The 22,101-nt window shown below is 43.7% G+C and overlaps 1 protein-coding gene across 1 annotated transcript in view; it reads right to left on the reverse strand.

The window, feature by feature from the left end:
• Positions 1-22,101, reverse strand: part of LOC139421147 (synaptic vesicle membrane protein VAT-1 homolog) — a 45,577-nt gene that overhangs the window by 16,618 nt on the left and 6,858 nt on the right. The window contains exons 2-3 of the mRNA XM_071171751.1: positions 20,056-20,263; positions 1,181-1,351 (exon numbers count right to left, since the gene is read on the reverse strand). Coding sequence (XP_071027852.1) covers positions 1,181-1,351; positions 20,056-20,263 — 379 coding nt within the window. The remainder of the gene's footprint in view (positions 1-1,180; positions 1,352-20,055; positions 20,264-22,101) is intronic.

A 22,101-nucleotide genomic window follows, 5' to 3' on the forward strand; every position in this document is an offset into this window, starting at 1 on the left:
GGGAGGGGGAGAGAACGCTGGAATTCTACTCATTTTAATGTCACTGATAAGACAAGGAATAAACATAATCCTATCCTAGTCTGTTGGAGTTCCATTCCATTCCCAGGTAGTGATTTCTTGGAGAGAATAAATAACAAACTAAAGCTTGAGACCCAGACTCATCCAGGGTCTCTGCAACGTATTATATATCTTTGCTCTTGCTGTCTCGCTCTTTCCCAATTATGTATTTTTTTTCAGTGAATGTGGGGTTCCTTTAAGTGGGTTAGTTCTGCTCTCCTCTCCTCTCCTCTCCTCTCCTCTCCTCTCCTCTCCTCTCCTCGGTCTATTAGCTGATAGGCCCGTTGATTCACAAGGCTCTCAGCAGGACCCTGTCCTAACTGAGCCACAGTCACACAGACTGATAGACTTATTCATTGATCCACGCCACTAATTTGACATGACCTTCTGTCCAAAATATCAGTTATCCCCCCTCTCTCTGTTTCCCTCTCTTTCTCTCTGTCTCACTGCTGCTGCTGGGAGAGGTACTACCAAATGAGCTCCTGGTATAAAATCCTCCACCCTGCTTCTATGAAACCAGAGGTAAGTGAGTAAAGAGTGAGGAATTGGAGGACGTTCTGTTGTTTCGGTGATGAGTAATGAATTAAATGTCTCTTCGGGCAAAAACGGATCTTAAGTGCCCTGGCCTTGGGGATATGTTGGGGGATGTGATCCACACTGAGTCACGGGCTTCTCAAATACTTTGTCTGAGCGGAAAAGCACTTTTCTGTTGAGTGTCGATTACACTCGTGACCGTCTCAAAAGCACCCCAGCTATCAGGGCTGAGAGTCGTGACACAGCGAAATGGAAACATCATGCAGATAACAAACAGCAGTTTGTTATCTGCAAATGGAAGACAAACACAACTTTACGAACACAACACTGCAACTACAGAGTATTCCTTAGGACCAACGGTTGCATGACCCAGGGCCCATTAGTCATCTCAGTATACTTATCTCATGAATCACATTGTGGAAATTATGGGTCACACCGTGCTTGTGTCCCAAATGGTGCCCTATTCCCTATGTAGTGAACTACTTTCGACTAGGGCCCATAGTGTGCACTATATAGGCATTAGTGTGCCATTTGAGACGCAGACCATCTCAGTGCTGTAAGATGGGTCGGATGACCCCTGACCTCTCACCTTTGGGGCTGATCTTGCGGACTTCCTCCACGTAGTCCCGTGTACGGTAGTCAATGCAGTGCGTGACTCCGCCCTGGCTGATGGTCTCGTGCTTACTGGCCGACGCCGTCCCAAACACGGTCACGTCCTTCACTGTCTGACACAGCTGGGTGGCCGCGATGCCCACCCCACCTGGAGAGAGAGAGAGAGAGAGTTTGTTAGGAGAAAACGTAGAGACAGTAGATGTTGCAGGATATACGTCCTGGCCTGTTATAACATAACAGAGACTAAAGCTCCCAACATGTCATACACATAAGCCCTAGTAGATTACATTTCTCAATTGATGTTTTTTTGTGTGTGTTATTTCCCATGTAGAATTGTTTTTGTTGATACATTATTATTGTTGCTCCAAAATATTGTTCATTTACAGTGAACATCGCAATTTGCGACCGTGGCAACCACCCATTCACGCCAGTAAAGCAGAGAGAGAGAGAGGATAAGGAGACAAAGACGGGTGGTTAAGATGAGCTGGAGCTCAGACTTGTGTTTGTGTCCCTTCATTTTCTACCTCGTTGTTTCTCTAAACAGGGTAGCTAAGGGGAGGAAGTATAATACCGAATAAACTCTATCCGAGCTTCACTAATCATTACCTCAAGAAAGATACTCACTCAGGGAGACACCTCCAACTCAATTCAACTCAGCTGATATAAATATGTCTTGAGGCACCCATAAATCCCATTAAATGTGATTTGTTTTGTTTACTGTGACAAGCCAGGTCAGTCAGTAAGAGGCTGGCTGTGTGTGTGTGTGTGGCTCAGGGGTAAGCAAGGAGAGCATTAAACACACATCACATTACCTCCTACCCGCTGCCCTGGGCAAAAAGGAACACCCACAACTCGACGTAGAGGCACACAAGCATCCACAACTAGAGAAAGTAGCCATTGTACGTCAGATGACAATGGTTGACTTTAGCTTCATGCAAGATGACCTGACTAAGAATCTAGGGTCATTTGGGGTATTTGTTTTGGCTATGGGAGCAATGTGTGACATGGGGTCAAGGAAACAAGAAAACATCGTTTCGTAACTGTGCCAGTTGAAACAAAACCTTCTCATATAGGGAATAAATCTTTGAAACGATGAACAACGCATTGTCTGTGATGACCTTTGAGGACAAAGTGGCAGCTGTGTGAGAGCATTGCTTTCTGTAGGTGTAACTTACATCAGCATGGCTGTTTGATGTAGTATCGGTGTGTGTATGATTCGCTGTTTCTGAACATACTGTATGTGTGTATGTGTGTGTGTGTGTGTGTGTCTGTGTGTGTCTTAAGCCAGGTCTCAATAGGTTACTGTGAAGTAGTGGGACAGAACAGAGAGGACAGAGGGAGGCTGACTGGATGGACTGAACATGGCCCGTAAAGGTCACTCATGCCGGACCAAGTTAAGACCGCGTCTTATCTGAGGCCAGAGCCAATAGAGCAACGCAAAACAGAGCGTTCACAACATGGACATTTTACATTCAAACAGAGCGTTCACAACATGGACATTTTACATTCAAACAGAGCGTTCACAACATGGACATTTTACATTCAAACAGAGCGTTCACAACATGGACATTTTACATTCAAACAGAGCGTTCACAACATGGACATTTTACATTCAAACAGAGCGTTCACAACATGGACATTTTACATTCAAACAGAGCGTTCACAACATGGACATTTTACATTCAAACAGAGCGTTCACAACATGGACATTTTACATTCAAACAGAGCGTTCACAATATGGACATTTTGCATTCAAACAGACGCCTGTCTCAAGCATATTTAAACTGTCGTGGTTGACTGTGGTTATCATCAGCAACACGTTGGGATGGGAGTTGTGGTCCACCGTCTTGGTCATACTCACTCACACACCATGAGCTTGAGAAGACAGAGACAAAAAGAACCAAGGAGAAGGTATATTTGAATCTGTTGCAGTCGCTGGCTGCTACGTCGTACAGGCTGACCTCCTCTCTCTCTACTTTGACTCTTACAAAGAAAATAAAACTAGAACGAGACCAATTCCCTCCTGGCTCTGCTCTGAAGAGACCTTGAGCCAATGGGAACTCAATAGGCATTTCTCACTGTATTCAAGCCTGGCAAGGAGAAAGAGAGAAGGTCTGCTTCCCAAATGACACTGTATTCCCTAAGTAGTGCACTAGTTTTTGATCAGGGCTAATATGGCTTTGGTCAAAAGTAGTGCACTGTGTAAGGAAGAGGGCATAATTTCCTAGGAACGCGAAGCATTTCGCCAGGCTCGCATTAACATCTGCTAACCATGTGTATGTGACAAATACAAATTTGATTTGAAACGCAATCAAGAACTTAATGAAATAACAAGAGCAACGGTGTTGCTGTTGGATGGCAGTGTCAGTGAGTCAGCCTGCCTCCAAACAGCTAGAACTATCTCCCCCTGTCGTTCTGTCCTCAGAGTGAAACCAAGTTTGCGTTGCCAGGGAAACCCAGGCCAAATTGGCGGCGACGACTGAGCAAAGGAGCCATTTTGTTTCATTGGCTGTTTTTCCTCTAGGCATAACAGCAGGCATTTGGTGGCAATCAGAAGCTCATCCAGGGGTATTATGTGACAGATCAGTCAGTAACACCCACCCGATCACCACATAACGACTTACCTAGAGCCAGCAGAGCGTAGACGAGTGTGACCGTTGGTGTGAAGGTTGGAGAGATGAGAAATTGCTTACCTTGAAGAATGCCCCCCCCAAAAAAGGAAAGCCACATGGACTTCTGCTCACACATCTACTTTGATATGGCAAGCTAGTAATGTGTATGGTCAATATGAAGTGTTTAAGCTGTCGGGGTAGGACAGAGTTTTGATATTTAGAGTTGGTGCCTGTCACTCTGACCCACTCATCCACCTGTGTTAGAAAGGGAGGAAGGGGCACCTGTTTCTGGCTGGATCCCCCTGAGAACCACAGATCCAGGCCCTGTCTGCCCGTCTTGTGACTGATCCGCCATCACAAGACCCAGGTCAGCACTGCCAAGAGCCCCCCCCCCCCAACACACAGACACACAGAGAGAGAGATAAGCTGAGGTAGGAGGGAGTCTGCAGACAGGAACAGTCTGGATGAAAAGTCTGTTCATATCCGCTAATCTTCACTAATATGTGCTCAAATTAAACAGTTAACCCATCGGTAACCCATTGTTTTGGTTCACATTGCTCTCTTGGTATTTCTCACTAAATTCTCACAAATTCCTTGTCACCTTCTCCCTCTCTCCCGTCAGTGCCCCCTTTTCATCTCTCTCTCATCTGCTGTGCATGTGGACCAGGGCAATCTGTCTCTCTTTCCAGTCCTGGTCTTTCCCTTTTTTCTTCCCTTCATTCTCCTGGCAATGTGACGCGAGGTCGTCCCCTGAACACTAACCCGTTGCCTGAACACTAAACCATTGTCTGTGCAAAGATGGCAACTTAAGCAAATTCCCGCGCCTAATTCCATTCGTTCTGCTTGGGATTCAATTGAATAGGTTTCACTGAGAAAATGACAGGGCCGTCAAAAGCGTTGTTTCCCCTCTCTGTCTCTCGTTAACTGACCAGGGTGTGTAAGGAGGAACAGCATACACAGTGGACTCTTTACACACACACACACACACACACACACACACACACACACACACACACACACACACACACACACACACACACACACACACACACAGATTTTGGCACCAAATCCACTCTAGGTCTCAATAACATGCTCTTCTAGAGTGAAGAGGAATGTTGTCCTAAACACTGTGGAGTTCACATTACTATGTAGTCCAGTATGATGTGTGTGTCCACGCCCAGAGTTCAACGTGAGGAGAGGGTGGGGCCACTAAATGTTGTTGAGATTTCCCAAAGGGAAGGAGGATACGCAAACCTCCTACTACTGTACATACTTGCACCATAGTACAGTCAGTGCACACAGGCACTTTCTCACAGTCATCCACACACTGACCACATTCGTGTGAACGGTGCTTAAGAGGTAAGCTTAAGAGCAACGCAAACATAGAGAGCTCGTCTTCTTAGCATAACTCAAACGGAGAAGCTAACTCACCTCAGACCGTGCTTACTGTAAATTCTAACCTAAAAAGGCTAGGTTGTGGTTATAGGTGTGGGCCCTATGGTGCTAGCAATGATAACACTAGCTAGCACACGTGCTAATGCTAATCACGGAGAGATGTGAGGCCGCTCATGTCACGTCAGGGTTCCATGCGCTCTGCCCCATGTCATTCTCTGTGTCTCCCCTCTCCAAGCTTACCCTCTCCCACATGCTATCATTAGCCTGTGGTGCCTGTGGCTGACAAAGAATGGCATAAAACCATAAACTCAAGAATCCTTCGTTACCAAAGGGACGGTGAACAAGATCAACAAGTCGGACATGATTGAGCAATGTTTCTTGCTCTGTTATTGTGCAAATCCTACATGAGGCTTACATGAGTGTGTGAGCATAGAACGGCATTGGGTGTGTGTCTGTGTCTGCTACAAGGAGAGATGACTCTGTGTTACATAACATAGTGTTTTCCCCTTGCTCTGTGGAGCTGTGAACTTGCTGAGTGTTTTAGTATGCTTTCTCGTATGGTAGGTTCCTCTCTGTACCACGTATAGGATGCACATTTTTAGTGACTGGGTGAGTGAATTCAAAACACATCCTGTGTGAGAAGGCAGAACCGACGATTTCCTGAGTGAGAATTCACACAATGCTAACGCACACAGAGACACTAGCACACACATACACTCATTGTACACACAAACACAAACAGACATGTTCTCATAAAACCCACTGATAACCATGCACAAACAAACACATTCTTCCTAACACAAACACATTGTAGAAAAATAAATACCAACTCAAATGTACAGACAGACACACCTGTGTGTGTGTATGTGTGTGTGTGTGTGTGTGTGTGTGTGTGTGTGTGTGTGTGTGTGTGTGTGTCTGCGTGTGTGACCTTCTGTGGGTGGGTGGAGGGGCTTAAGCTGAATGGGGTCATAAGGCAAGGGTTGTGAGTGAGAGCGTATTCTGATTGGAGGGTGGGTTGGAGGTTGGAGCGGAGCAGAGGCTGCATGCCCTGGTTTTCCTGTGCTATCAGTGCAGCTGATCTGCGTCTGGGTATGATGCCAGCCAGCCAGCTAGGCCCAGAGAACAAACACAACCAGGACTCTCCTCTCCAACACAGCCCTTATTAGCATTCATTGAACTAGGGTAAGACCTACAGCACGGGGTAGTCAGACAGTGGGGAGTCATTGTAGACTGCTAAAGGATATGCTGAAATAGAGACGTGATTTGTCTGAAATTGTAGGATAAACTAACAAAGTGATATTCTGTCTGTCTCTCATATTGAGTGATATCTTACATTCTTAGAAAAAAAGGTGCTTTCTAGAACCTAAAACGTTTCGGTTGTCCACATAGGAGAACTCTTTGAAGAACCCTTTTTGGTTCCATGTAGAAACCTTGCAACAGAGGGTTCTACCTGGACCCAAAAAGGGTTGTACCTGGACCCAAAAAGGGTTCGCCTGTGGGGAAAGCTGAATTACCCTTCTGGGACCCTTTTTCTAAGAGTGTAGAGTGAGCAGGTAACATCAACATCTCTGTCACCTCTATCTCTTCTCTTCCATTATCGTCTTCACTCAATCTCCTTTCTTTTTCTTTCTTTCTTTCTGTCTTTCTGTCTTTCCCTCCTCTCCTCTCCTCTCCTCTCCTCTCCTCTCCTCTCCTCTCCTCTCCTCTCCTCTCTCTGTTGATACAGGGTAGTGTTAGTCAGACCCTCTGGCCCAGACCCAGTCAAGTGTGTATGTATGTGTGTGCACGCACGTGCGTGTTAGTGTGTGTGTGTGTGTGTATTATTGGGCGTGGTGGCATGCAGGGCTGCTGGCCAGACCTAATCCATAAACACAGGGTCCAGTTCAGGGAGAGGTCGCAGGAAAAGGCTCTTGGCCGGGTACAGTGAACCCCCCCCCCCCCCCCCCCAAACACGTCCAAATGTCACTGCACTCCTTCCCTTGCCCTGTCCCTCTGGAGAAAACAAAGGGGGGAATGTATGCACTCTCCCCGATGACGAGGTATCGAGCACTGATACGCCATGGTCATGAGGAACCTCCCCGGTCGGGGTCATGCGGAGGGGGGAGGAGGGGAGGTGGAGGATGCAGATGTGCGAGTCCAGCGGACAGAGAGGGCGGGATGGTAGGAGAACAACATGCCATTGTTTGGGGAGAGGGGACGGGAACGGCCGGCCCACAGGCCCACGAGAGAGAGAGGCAGCTGGGGTCGGTCAACGATTCCAGGGTTCACACACAGCTATGACACTGACACACCAGGAGAACCTCTTTATCTCTCTCGATCTCTACAGAGCTCTCTCTCTCTCTCTCTCTCTCTCTCTGAGTCTCTGTACTAAACTCTATGACAGAGGTACAGTTGAGGTTTACCTTTGAATTTGGTCTCCTTAGCTGAGGTCTCTTCTCTTGGGTACGAGGACAGAGAAGGCCTATGTTAATAATCTCCGGAGAGCTAAAACATTGACAGTGGCAATTATGCTGGAGAGGACATACAGTATCTTTCCTTGTCATGAGGTGGGTGGGGGGTGGTGCTGCTGCTGCTGCAGGCAATGAGCTAGACACCTCTCTGCCTGGGTCCTCACAGTGGGAGCCAACAAGTTAGCAGCCTGTGGAAAACACCAGGCAGCACCACCATAGAGCCACATAGAGCCATAGACAGAGCTCTAGTAGTTTCTCATTCACCAGCATGGCTCTACGGCACCACAGGCCGATAAGAGGGAAGAAACCGAGTAACATTGATGAAGAGACTGATGACAGCCGAAGCAGAAGATTGCTCAACAAACAATGACTCTATGGTCAACACGATAAGAAGCTGGCTGTTGATCTATATATTGATTTACTGCCAGTAAAAATGACAGACAATTAAATCATATCTGTCTGGACATGCCCTGAGATTGGATATGAGAAATGGCTCCTTGTGTCCTCATGCAGTACCACCCACTGTTTTAATATACTATAGCTGTACAAACGGAGTCACTGAATCTTATTAAAAAGCTGTCTGTGTTCACTATTAAAGACATGCATCCGGACACACTGAAGTTCTGTACATACATGTAAAACTGTAGGTTAGAGATATGATTCAAATAGCTGGTTGTGTTTTTAATCTCACCGGTGGAAGAGCAAGACAGGCAACCACTGACACACAACCACACTAATATAAAAACATGCACGTACCATTACTGTGGTTGTGGTTGTGCACACACACACACACACACACACACACACACACACACACACGCACACACACACACACACACACACACACACACACACACAGACACACGCACGCACACACACGCACGCACGCACAATGTTTGATATCTGACACTAATCTAGAGTTTAAAATCAGAGACGTGCTCTGACAGACTCTTAGGCTGCAGCAACATCATTGCCCAACACCCTCCACCACCATGTGAGGGGGAGGAGGCCACATGACCCAACCAACCAGAGGTGTTAGCTAGGGACTAAACAAGGGTGGATGTGGACTAAGAAGGTCTTCACACTTACTAGAGGTTTGGCAAAAATACCCCCGGCTACATATATGCTGCAATGTAAACTTGCGAACTTGTGGTAGAGGTAGAGCACGACACTTGCCCCCTCTAAGAAGGGCAGTGTAAACAGAATTGTCTCGTTAAGCCAACACTCTTACAGTAAACATTTTAATACCAATGTTTTTGAAACAGCTGAAGTGTACAGACATTTTCCTTATTTTATTTACTTGTTTTATTGAATTTGTACCTGAAATTGTAGTAGCAGCCTGTTACATTCTGAAATTGTCGCCGTAGCTTTATATCTCAACCGTGTATTTTCTTTTGTTGTTGCTTGACTGCACCGAGGTCCAGGCAAGAAGCTGTTCCCTAGGAAATGATCAACGTTTTCAGTCGCAATTTGCTTTTACCTCATATAATGACTTCCATGATATTGATAAAATGAAGCCTGGTTTGTTCTAAGGTAACTTTAATATGGTAGTTAGGAGCTCTAAGGCTTACACTATCTAGCTATGGTTCAGCTAATCGTCAGCATATAGTAGCTACAGACAGCATGTTTATATGAGAATGCAGAAATGATTTTGTTTAGCTAGCTAGCTTGCTAGCTAATGTTGCCTAGCTAGCTGTGTAGCCTATATTATAATATGAATGACACTGTATGATAACATTACTGTCTTTTATATTCGTATGGGAGGGGTAAACATTCATTATTGATATGCTAATGTTACTTGAGTTAGCTGTGTATTGTTAGCACTTTAATGTGTACATGTCGCAGACATGAGTCGGTCATGGTCACGTGATGAAGTAGCCCTGTCTGCGAACTTCAAAACCAGTGTCTGCCCTCAGCCCAAGAGGGAATTTTCTCTTGGGTTGCAGTCCAAACGCAAAATAGACAGCCCCTGGCCCTACTGTAAACCCTCAGCCCTTTTTGACGTTTTATATCATTACATCCGAGTGTACCTTAAATGTCCCTTGCCCAAGTGAGGGAGAGTGATGATCGGAGAGGCAACGTCCTTGGTGGAAATCTTGAAGTTGAGTTTTAAAAAAAACAACCAACCTAAAGCTATTAATGTACCTAGCAAGCTAACATAGCTAGCTCGCTATCCAGTCAGGTAGCGAGTTACAGTTACCCATAGCTGGCTAGCTGGTTTTATAGTTTGGTAATTTATTCCAATACAGTGCCTTGCGAAAGTATTCGGCCCCTTGAACTTTGCGACCTTTTGCCACATTTCAGGCTTCAAACATAAAGATATAAAACTGTATTTTTTTGTGAAGAATCAACAACAAGTGGGACACAATCATGAAGTGGAACGACATTTATTGGATATTTCAAACTTTTTTAACAAATCAAAAACTGAAAAATTGGGCGTGCAAAATTATTCAGCCCCTTTACATTCAGTGCAGCAAACTCTCTCCAGAAGTTCAGTGAGGATCTCTGAATGATCCAATGTTGACCTAAATGACTAATGATGATAAATACAATCCACCTGTGTGTAATCAAGTCTCCGTATAAATGCACCTGCACTGTGATAGTCTCAGAGGTCCGTTAAAAGCGCAGAGAGCATCATGAAGAACAAGGAGCACACCAGTCAGGTCCGAGATACTGTTGTGAAGAAGTTTAAAGCCGGATTTGGATACAAAAAGATTTCCCAAGCTTTAAACATCCCAAGGAGCACTGTGCAAGCGATAATATTGAAATGGAATGAGTATCAGACCACTGCAAATCTACCAAGACATGGCCGTCCCTCTAAACTTTCAGCTCATACAAGGAGAAGACTGATCAGAGATGCAGCCAAGAGGCCCATGATCACTCTGGATGAACTGCAGAGATCTACAGCTGAGGTGGGAGACTCTGTCCATAGGACAACAATCAGTCGTATATTGCACAAATCTGGCCTTTATGGAAGAGTGGCAAGAAGAAAGCCATTTCTTAAAGATATCCATAAAAAGTGTTGTTTAAAGTTTGCCACAAGCCACCTGGGAGACACACCAAACATGTGGAAGAAGGTGCTCTGGTCAGATGAAACCAAAATTGAACTTTTTGGCAACAATGCAAAACGTTATGTTTGGCGTAAAAGCAACACAGCTGAACACACCATCTCCACTGTCAAACATGGTGGTGGCAGCATCATGGTTTGGGCCTGCTTTTCTTCAGCAGGGACAGGGAAGATGGTTAAAATTGATGGGAAGATGGATGGAGCCAAATACAGGACCATTCTGGAAGAAAACCTGATGGAGTCTGCAAAAGACCTGAGACTGGGACGGAGATTTGTCTTCCAACAAGACAATGATCCAAAACATAAAGCAAAATCTACAATGGAATGGTTCAAAAATAAACATATCCAGGTGTTAGAATGGCCAAGTCAAAGTCCAGACCTGAATCCAATCGAGAATCTGTGGAAAGAACTGAAAACTGCTGTTCACAAATGCTCTCCATCCAACCTCACTGAGCTCGAGCTGTTTTGCAAGGAGGAATGGGAAAAAATGTCAGTCTCTCGATGTGCAAAACTGATAGAGACATACCCCAAGCGACTTACAGCTGTAATCGCAGCAAAAGGTGGCGCTACAAAGTATTAACTTAAGGGGGCTGAATAATTTTGCACGCCCAATTTTTCAGTTTTTGATTTGTTAAAAAAGTTTGAAATATCCAATAAATGTTGTTCCACTTCATGATTGTGCCCCACTTGTTGTTGATTCTTCACAAAAAAAATACAGTTTTATATCTTTATGTTTGAAGCCTGAAATGTGGCAAAAGTTCGCAAAGTTCAAGGGGGCCGAATACTTTCGCAAGGCACTGTACATTCTGAATTCCCCAAAATATGTTTATGAAGCTAGCTACATTTTATAGGCTCCTCACTACGAGACTAAGCCAATTTGAACGTCATTCCCATTTGCCAATGCTTAAATCAATGGCATCTATATATTTTTTTGCAAGCTAGCATCATCATTTTGTCTCACATGCCAAAAATGCAGCCATGTTGATGAAATTTGACACTTAAATTTGACACAGTTTGACACATGAATACAGTTTGCATTGAACTGTGGGTCATATCAATCCCACAAGTGATCAAAGTTCTCCACTTGCTCACTCAAGCTAAATCGAGGGCCTAGGGGGCAATGTTAGTGAATTGGACATCCACTTAAGGTGGCAATCAAACTGCATCCTGTTTTGACAGGGATTCCCCTGAGGAAAAGTAGCTAGCGCAAGGCCTGATGGGGTAAAAAATAAAATGTTTGGACTGCAGGCTTGGTCTAATGGTCTAAGATGTTGGTTGATCCTGTGGGAAACCCGTGGTTGTAAGTGCTGAGAAAAGACACATTTTATTCCTATTCTTATGAGTAGAAATAAAAGCTATGCATTAAGCCTCTTTAGTCATAAGAGTCACACCTAGTCGACAGATATTTAGCACACCTCATAAACTGTCCTAACCCATTAAGAGTTACCAGCAGCTGTTTTGATAATATAAAAATGTAGCGAGTCAGTGGTTCCTGTGCCACATGCAATTGTTTTGGAGTTATTCAAATAATGTTTTGATAATTCTTTATAACCAACCCATAAATAATCTAAATATTCATGCAACAGCATCTCTTGTGTCGTTGACAATGATTTCACGAGGCTTATTTCACATCATATGCTTAAACACTTATAACAAATAGGCTAATAAATAAACAAATAAATGTTTTTATTTTAATTATTTAATAACCTACATTATGTTATTTCATAACATAAATAATGTTATGTTATTTGTATGCAACATTGTTTGCAACATTATCGGCAAGTGACTTGAGGCCGACTGTGCCAATGCGATTTAGAGTTGTTAAATGGGAGTGACAAGTGCGTTGATATAACGGTAATATTGTAAAAATTCAGCTTTTAACAACCATTAGAATTGGTTAAAAAAAGGTTATGCATGCCAAAATATAAGGTGAAAATGAAGAGAAGTGATCGTGTCAGGTTAAATTATATCAAACGTTTTCCCATTGTAACATTTGATTTACAGTCACATTCACCGTGGCTGTCTGAAGTGTGCTATAGAGTTAACAACGAGTGGTTATTCCCCATCATTTGCAACAATGTCATTGAGTGTCATTACTATCTTTCCTTTGCGGTTCCTCAAACTGTTGTGATTACCAGCTGAGATAAGCTTGTGAGCAGTGTCTTAACATCATCCTAAAACACTCTGAGCTGGCTTAAAACCGGTTTTATCAGGATTCCTAGGATATTTTCTGAGATGCTTTGTGGATACGGGCCCCAGGTTTATATCCCTTGTGTTACAATGGCGCCCAACGTGGGGCAGTCTCTCAAAGGGGAAGAGGTCAAAGGGGAGGAGGTCAAAGGGTAGTGAACATAGCAGACATGAGTCGGTCATGGTCCCGTGATGAGGTAGCCCCGCCTGCAAACTTCCAAACCAGTGTCTGCCCTGAGTGCCCTCAGTCAAAGAGAGAATTCTGGTCTAAAGGTCTAAGACATGGGAGACCCTGTTCATATCCCTTGTGTTACATACAGACAACAAAATAAATCCTTTCATTGTCTGCACATGCTTGTGGACTGTTGCATTATTCAAGAGTGTAATATGTTTTGGTTGCATTACTCAATATTGTAATATGTTTTAGAAGATAAATTGCTCGGATTGTTGAATACTTTTTGCTTACTAGCAAGTGGCTACTGTGATATTTACGGTCAATTTGAGCGGCGGACCAAGAATGTCACATAGCCAACCACAACAAAAGGGAAGGATGTAATGTGAATTGAAAAGTAGATCTCGTTCCCCACTCCGCTCCTCAGACTCTCCTTCATCTCTCATAGTGGGAATAGGGTTCTAAATGTGTGTACTCAAAAGAAATGCATATGAAAGTAGCACCGCTGCTGCAGCTAGTGTACGTACTGCCTCTACGGTTACAAACACAATAAATTGCCTTCACAAACAGTGAAGAAAATATACATCTATAGATTGTTTAATGACCCTGAGTGGGTGAGAGATTTAAAAAAAAATAGAAAGAGTAAGAAGAATTCTTCTTCTTCAGGCAATGAGGCTGTTAGGCAAATGTTTCTATTATGGATTCAGTAATCCTTTGTTGTTAGCCATGTGTCCTTACAGACAGGTGGGAGCCATGAGAAACCAGAGGTCCAGACCTGCGTAGACTGTGTCCGAAACTGAATACAATTCCCTATATAGGTTCTGGTAAAGGGTTGTGCACTATATAGGGATTAGGGTGCCATTCGGGACTACACTACACTCTACCAGACCAAGGGGAACACTTAGTGTTGTACGCCCCCTCCTTCTATGGAAACCATACACTAGTACAGTGCACAAAACCCCAGGCGAACTGAGTTCCACTTTTACATCAAGTCTCCAATGTCCAAATTGATTAATGACATCAGCTAAATAATAGGAATGAAAGCAAACACCTGTGAATTCCACGGTGACTTTTAACTGAGTGATTAGCCTGACTCATTAGCCTCTGCTAGCTCTGAAACACACTTGTGGATATTACAGTAGTACGTGAATCTCATACTTCATCTCGTAATGATTGTGTTCCATGTCAAGTGGCACACACACCTGCACTGAGTAGAGTGAAGTGGTTCCTAACATACACAGAAGGATAAATCATCTGTGCTTCTCATAGCCATATCTACCCACATACTGTCCCAAACACAGGGTTGTAGTGCTGCCGGAGTGCAGGAAAGGGAAAGGGGATGCCTAGTCAGTTGCACAACTGAAAGCATTCAACCAAAATGTGTCTTCTGCATTTAACCCAACCCCTCTGAATCAGAGATTTGAGAATACACAGAGCTGGTATATATATATTTCAATATATTCTAAATAAATGAAATTGAATTACCACAAGAATTCCACTAAAAACGATAGAATGACAAACCAAATACTGTAAATACAGTTGAAGTCGGAGGTTTGCATACACCTTAGCCAAATACATTTAAACTCACTTTATTTTTTATTTTTTATTTTTTACAATTCCTGACATTTAATCATAGTAAAAATTCAATGTCTTAGGTCAGTTATGATCACCACTTTATTTTAAGAATAAGAAATGTCAGAATAATAGTAGAGAGAATGATTTCTTTCAGTTTTTGTCTATTTCATCACATTCCCAGTGGGTCAGAAGTTTACATACGCTCAATTAGTATTTGGTAACATTGCCTTTAAATTGTTTAACTTGGGTCAAACGTTACGGGTAGCCTTCCACAAGCTTCCCACAATAAGTTGGGTGAATTTTGGCCCATTCCTCCTGACAGAGCTGGTGTAGCTGAGTCAGGTTTGTAGGCCTCCTTGTTCTCACACACTTTTTCAGTTCTGCCCACAAATGTTAGATAGGATTGAGGTCAGGGCTTGTGATGGCCACTCCAATGCCTTGACTTTGTTGTCCATAAGCCATTTTGCCACAACTTTGGAATTATGCTTGGGGTCATTGTCCATTTGGAAGACTCATTTGTGACCAAGCTTTAACTTCCTGACTGATGTCTTGAGATGTTGCTTCAATATATCCACATAATTTTCCTCCCTCATGATGCCCTCTATTTTGTGAAGCGCACCAGTCCCTCCTGCAGCAAAGCACCCCCAAAACATGATGCTGCCACCCCTGTGCTTCACGGTTAGGATTGTGTTTTTCGGCTTGCAAGTCTCCCCCTTTTTCCTCCAAACATAACAATGGTCATTATGGCCAAATGGTTCTATTTTTGTTTCATCAGACCAGGACATTTCTCCAAAAATTCCCATCTTTGTCCCCATGTGCGGGTAAACCGTACTCTGGATTTTTTATGGCGGTTTTGGAGCAGTGGCTTCTTCCTTGCTGAGCGGCCTTTCAAGTTATGTCGATATAGGACTTGTTTTACTGTGGATAAAGATACTTTTGAACCTGTTTCCTCCAGCATCTTCACAAAGTCCTTTGCTGTTGTTCTGGGATTGATTTGCACTTTTCACACCAAAGCACGGTCATCTCTAGGAGACAGAACGAGTTTCCTTCCTGGGCGGTATGACGGTTGCGTCTTTATACTTGCGTGCTATTGTTCGTACAGACGAATGTGGTACCTTCAGTCGTTTGGAAATTGCTCCCAAGGATGAACCAGACTTGTCGAGGTCTACAATTTTTTTCTGAGGTCTTGGCTGATTTCTTTTGATTTTCCAATGGTCAGGCAAAGAGGCACTGAGTTTGAAGGTGGGCCTTGAAATACATCCACAGGTACACATCCAATTGACTCAAATGAGGTAAATTTGCCTATCAGAAGCTTCTAAAGCCATCACATCGTTTTCTGGAATTTTCCAAGTTGTTTAAAGGCACAGTCAACTTAGTGTATGTAAACTTCTGACCCACTGGAATTGTACATACAGTGAATTATAAGGGAAATAATCTGACTGTAAACAATTTTTGGAAAAATTACTTGTGTCATGCACAAAGTAGATGTCCTAACCAAGAAATTTGTGGAGTGGTTGAAAAACGAGTTTTAATGACTCCAACCCAAGTGTATGTAAACTTCTGACTTCAACTGTATGTATACCACTTTGAGCAGAACGTTGAACATACAGTAGATATAACTAAATCCCGGCAGCTCAGCGTAATGTGACAGGGGGTTACACCGAGATGTAGGATCCAAATTTACTGTATGTCTGCAATGACGTTCATAAAACTCCACGGACCTCCTCTTGCGCAGTGGAACCCAAGATGATGTGACCACTTGGTTACGGTGACACCGTTCCGCCGAGGACACCCAAACCAGAGTTGCCACCGCAAAGCCCAAGGAGCTTGACTGGAAGTTGTTGTAGCCCTGCTTGGGATATTTAGACTATATTGGCTTTTGGTTGAGATCAACGCAGCTCTAGCTTGGTATGTCAGGGTGGGCAATTATAAATGTGAATTGGGCCAAGTTGGAGGTAATAATGCATTTAGGTCATAGTTTATTGAGATGCATGAATACACAACACCAAAAGCTTGATTTTATGGCTGTTTTAAATTGAATTTCCTGCATTTCTACGTAGTAATGATTTATGTTCACTAATTTGTCAATTGATTTGATAGCATGTTAATGTATGCAAATAAATTCTATGAATGGTTCACCTCTCTGTTTTCTTTTATTCTATAATATGGTATATTTTAGAGGTAGACCGATTATGATTTTTATTGGAGGACCAAAAAAAGCCGATACCGATTAATTGCCCGATTAATTTTATTTATTTGTAATAATGACAATTACAACAATACTGAATGAACACTTATTTTAACTTAATATAATACATCAATAAAATCAATTTAGCCTCAAATAAATAATGAAACATGTACAATTTGGGTTAAATAATGCAAAAACAAAGTGTTGGAGAAGAAAGTAAAAGTGCAATATGTGCCATGTAAGAAAGCTAACGTTTAAGTTCCTTGCTCAGAACATGAGAACATATGAAAGCTGGTGGTTCCTTTAACATGAGTCTTCAATATTCCCAGGTAAGAAGTTTTAGGTTGTAGTTATTATAGTTATTATAGGAATTATAGGACTATTTCCCTCTATACCATTTGTATTTCATTAACCTTTGACTATTGGATGTTCTTATAGGCACTTTAGTACTGCCAGTGTAACAGTATAGCTTCCGTCCCTCTCCTCGCTCCTCCCTGGGCTCGAACCAGGAACACAACGACAACAGCCACCCTCGAAGCAGCGTTACCAATGCAGAGCAAGGGGAACAACTACTCCAAGTCTCAGAGCGAGTGACGTTTGAAACGCTATTAGCACGCACCCCGCTAACTAGCTAGCCATTTCACATCAGTTACACAGCCTTATCTCGGGAGTTGATAGGCTTGAAGTTATAAACAGCGCAATGCTTGACGCACAACAAAGAGCTGCTGGCAAAACGCACAAAAGTGCTGTTTGAATGAATGCTTACGAGCCTGCTGCTGCCTACCACCGCTCAGTCAGACACTTGTATGCTTGTATGCTCAGTCAGATTATATGCAATGCAGGACACGCTAGATAAACTATTAATATCATCAACCATCTGTAGTTAACTAGTGATTATGATTGATTGAATGATTGTTTTTTATAAGATAAGTTTAATGCTAGCTAGCAACTTACCTTGTCTTACTGCATTCGCGTAACAGGCAGTCTCCTTGTGGAGTGCAACGAGAGGCAGGTGGTTATTGCGTTGGACTAGTTAACTGTAAGGTTGCAAGATTGCATCCCCCGAGCTGACAAGGTAAAAGTCTGTCGTTCTGCCTCTGAACGAGGCAGTTAACCCACCGTTCCTAGGCCGTCATTGAAAATAAGAATGTGTTCTTAACTGACTTGCCTAGTTAAATAAAGATTAAATAAAGGTGTAAAAAAATAAAAAATAAATAAAAATCGACCAAATCGGTGTCCAAAAATACAGATTTCCGATTGTTATGAAAACTTGAAATCGGCCCTAATTAATTGGCCATTCCGATTAATCGGTCGACCTCTAGTATATTGTAACCATGTGTTCAAGCTAATCAAATCAACGTTGATTTCTGATACAGCGTAGCGTTAGCTTCACAATATAATGAAATGCCAAGTCGGAACAAAAGCTCTCATCTCAAACAGTGCAATGAGATTTTAAGCTATACGTATTTATATTTAGATTAGGCTATAGCCTACAAATAGCTATCCCACGTAGTCATAGGCTTATTAGGCTATACTGCAAATTATTGTTGTCTGTTCCTGAACTGGCCGAATGACAGAGCTGTCCTTCAGCAACACAAGTTGTTTAAACTTCTTTAACATCATTACGCAATTCTGGCGCTGTCTTTATAGCACCCGGAAGGGCTGTCCAATCACTTAATAACACTCATCAAGACATGTTACCTACGCATAATAGTCCTGGTCATCACTTGTTATTATTACAAATAAGATATTAGCACTTCTCACAATGATGCTTGGATAAAAGCTGAATCAATGTCTCGCAAGATCACATAATGATTCATTTGCATTTTACTGACACAGAAGCAGATGCAGTTTGGACGTTTCACCGGTAAAACATGAAGAATTATCATTCACGATTGACAGTGATGATGGCCTATTTTGAAATTAGGTATGCCCATCTTGGTGTTTGAGGGTATTACAAATAGAACATTGTGTGGGCATACCAGTAGACAGAAGTTGCAATTGGAGGATGCATTTTATACATAGGCCTATTCTACAATGACATTCAATAGGCTACATCTGTCGGTACAAACTTTGATTGAGGAAATTATGACGTGATTTTAATGTGTTGACACATAACAGATGCACGCTGCACACATGCATGTACTATATGCACAGTAAGAATAAAAAATAACTGTCTTCCATTTTGACCAGCTGGCCTTTTCCTTGACACACAATGGAGACACTCACTCTCTTACGCTCAAAAACACTCAAAACCTCAACACACCCATACCCAGGTGCTTACGCCCCCTCACTCCCCCATTCCTCCACCCATACAGTGCACTGTGACCCCCAAAGCCAGGTGACAGGTGCTCCTCCAACCCCAACTCTCACCACTTCTCTGCTCTACTCAGTACTGACAAACGCAGGGTTGGATCTTAAGTGGTATTTGCAATACTCTTACATAGTATCTACAATATCACTCCTTCTCGTAATTCACATAGTTATAATACACAATCATTGATGCATTTCCTTGGGTTCATTGGGTTCATAGTACACAACATTCTTGACCTGGACTGGACTATGGGTTTAGCACTATACACCATTCAAGATCACTGTGTTTTCCCAAGGAATGTATTCATATTGTATTCAGGAATGTATTCATATATGTATTCATATTGTTCCTTTGAATGACAGAGACGCCCCTGCTGGCCTGCAGGTGTATACGTATGCAATAAGGCCAGAGGAGGTGTGGTATATGGCCAATATACCACGGCTAAGGGCCATGTCCAGGCACTCCGCGTTGCGACACAACATGGAGTTCCTGGACACAGCCATTAACCGTGGTATATTGGCCATATATCACAACCCCCCGAGGAGTCTTATTGCTATTATAAACTAGTTACCAATGTAATTAGAGCAGTAAAACTAAAAATGTTGTCATACCTGTGGTATACGGTCTGATATACCATGCCTTTCAGCCAATCAGAATTCAGGGCTCAAACCACCCAGTTTATAATAAGAAATAAGTGTGTCACTGGATTACAATTACAATAGTACTTACTCTAATTATATGGGTCACTCATGATTTAATTTTATGGGATGTGTGTCTTGTTCTATGTTCTGTCCCTATACCAGTGATGGCGATTGGTTCCTACTTACACAGTGTTTATGGTGATTGGTTCCTACCTACCCAGGTGTCTATGGTGATTGGTTCCTACCTGCAGCAGAGTGAATGAGGATGCTCTGGTTGGGCCTCAGGTTGCCAAAGTCAAACAGCATCATGTAGGCGGTGATGTAGTTGACGGGGAGGGCGGCGGCTTCCTCAAAAGTCATTCCCTCTGGGATGAGGAATGTGTGGGTAGCGGGCACCACGGCCACCTCCTGCCACAGCCCACAGCGGTTGAGCACCAGCACCTTGTCACCCACCTGCATGGACGGGAAAGAGTCATGGCTTACTATAAGGTTGCAAAATCCCAGTAGATTTCTGACAATTCCTAGGGTTTCCAAGAATCCTGGTTGGAAGATTCACAGAATCAGGAGGGAATAGGCAGGAAATCCTGGATCCAAACAGGATTTGGAGAAAACCTGGGAATGTGGGTAAAGTTAGTGGGATTTTGCAACCCTAACTAGTGTATATCTACTGTAGACATGTCATTTAGTTCACAAGTTACAAGTGGCTATGTTTATGGAAAGCAAGGGATCAGCTGTTTTGTGGTTTGGTGTTGGGGGGAATTTTACAAATCTAAGGTTCACAATGCAAATACTGTGGAGGTCAGGTTAGTTATTTTGTCATTAGTTGTTTGTTATATAGGACCACACACTGTGACAACAGTCAACATCATAACATGATGTGGCATTAGCCCCCACTGCTACTCCTCTCTCTCTGACAATTATCACCTCCCTCCTTATCACCCCAACCCCCCTCCTCTCCCTTGCTTGTCATTTTGGGCGCCGTGTCCCCATTCAGGCTTAACAGAGCAGCAGGAACCTCCGACCCTCTCCTGTCTGTCCAGGAGGAAGAGCCCCATTGTAAACATCCCCCCCCTGCCGAGGAACTGGCCAATCGGGGAGGGAAACACCAGGGACACAGGAAACAGAGCCCACCACTGCATTCTAACATTCTTCCTGTTTTCTTCCTCCTTCCTTCTCCACCCCACCTCTACATCCATCTGACTACTTCCTTCCCTCGTTCTACTCCTCTCCCTTTCCCTCAACCTGTCACTTTTCCGCGCTGTCTCTCCCTCTTACTCCTTCAGTATCTCTTCTGATTGTCTCTCTCTCTCTGTCTTGTACAGTATCTCCTTTACCCCCTCTTTTTTTAATCTCCCTCCCTCCTCCCGTCACCCTTTCTCTATCTCCTTCTCTCCACCTCCCTCCATGGGCCCTGTGCGAGGAGTTGCCCGTTTCCCCTCTTCCTCATCAGTGAGACAGGACAATGGGTCCCATCTTCTCCCCTGGCCACTCTCCACTCATCAGCGGCCCTGCCAGATTCTTCTCCATGGTTGAGCACAAGACAAGCTCTCTCCTCCTGGGAACAAACCCACTCCTCCCGCCCCAGCCTCCCCACCATCCTCCCGCCCGCCCGGGCCTCTCTAATGGTCTGGAGGGAGCGATGCGCCTCGCTGTCTGTCTATCCACTCCAATTAGAGAGATCTCCCTCTTCCCTCTCATTCACTCTCCCTTTCTTTATATCCCCGTCTCAAGCTGATGCGTTTTGAGTCCTTCCTCTTTCTCTCTTTCACTCTTTTTCTATCAATCTTCATCTTTCACTCTCTCTTTCTTTCCCTCTGCCTGTCCTTCTCTCCGTCTCCCTGTGTCTGTGGTGAAACTCATTGCCCTCAGTCTGTTAATTGGAGCTCCAGTAAGGCAGGTAGGATCAATAGGCGGAGGCGTTGGAGCCTAGCAGGAAACACGCTGATGACTCAACCCTCACATTCAACTACATCGGCAAGTATTGTGTGCCCATGTGAGGCATGTGAGTCACCGTCACACACACACACACACACACACACACACACACACACACACACACACACAAGAAGAACACACACACATGCACACACGCAAACAGAAGAACAAGACACACACACACAGAACATACTCCCACTCAAACACACTCTTGGCCAAAGTCCTCCTTGTGACTTGTCTATCACAGCACTTGTTACTGTGTGACCCCCCTCCTAATTCTCTCATGCCCCCCCCCCCCCCCGAATTCACCACAAAGTGTACGAGGGGGAGCTTCTCAAAGAGCCTTGTAGTCAGCT

The sequence above is a fragment of the Oncorhynchus clarkii genome, chromosome 12 (genome assembly GCF_045791955.1).
Source record: "Oncorhynchus clarkii lewisi isolate Uvic-CL-2024 chromosome 12, UVic_Ocla_1.0, whole genome shotgun sequence".
Taxonomy (NCBI): domain Eukaryota; kingdom Metazoa; phylum Chordata; class Actinopteri; order Salmoniformes; family Salmonidae; genus Oncorhynchus; species Oncorhynchus clarkii.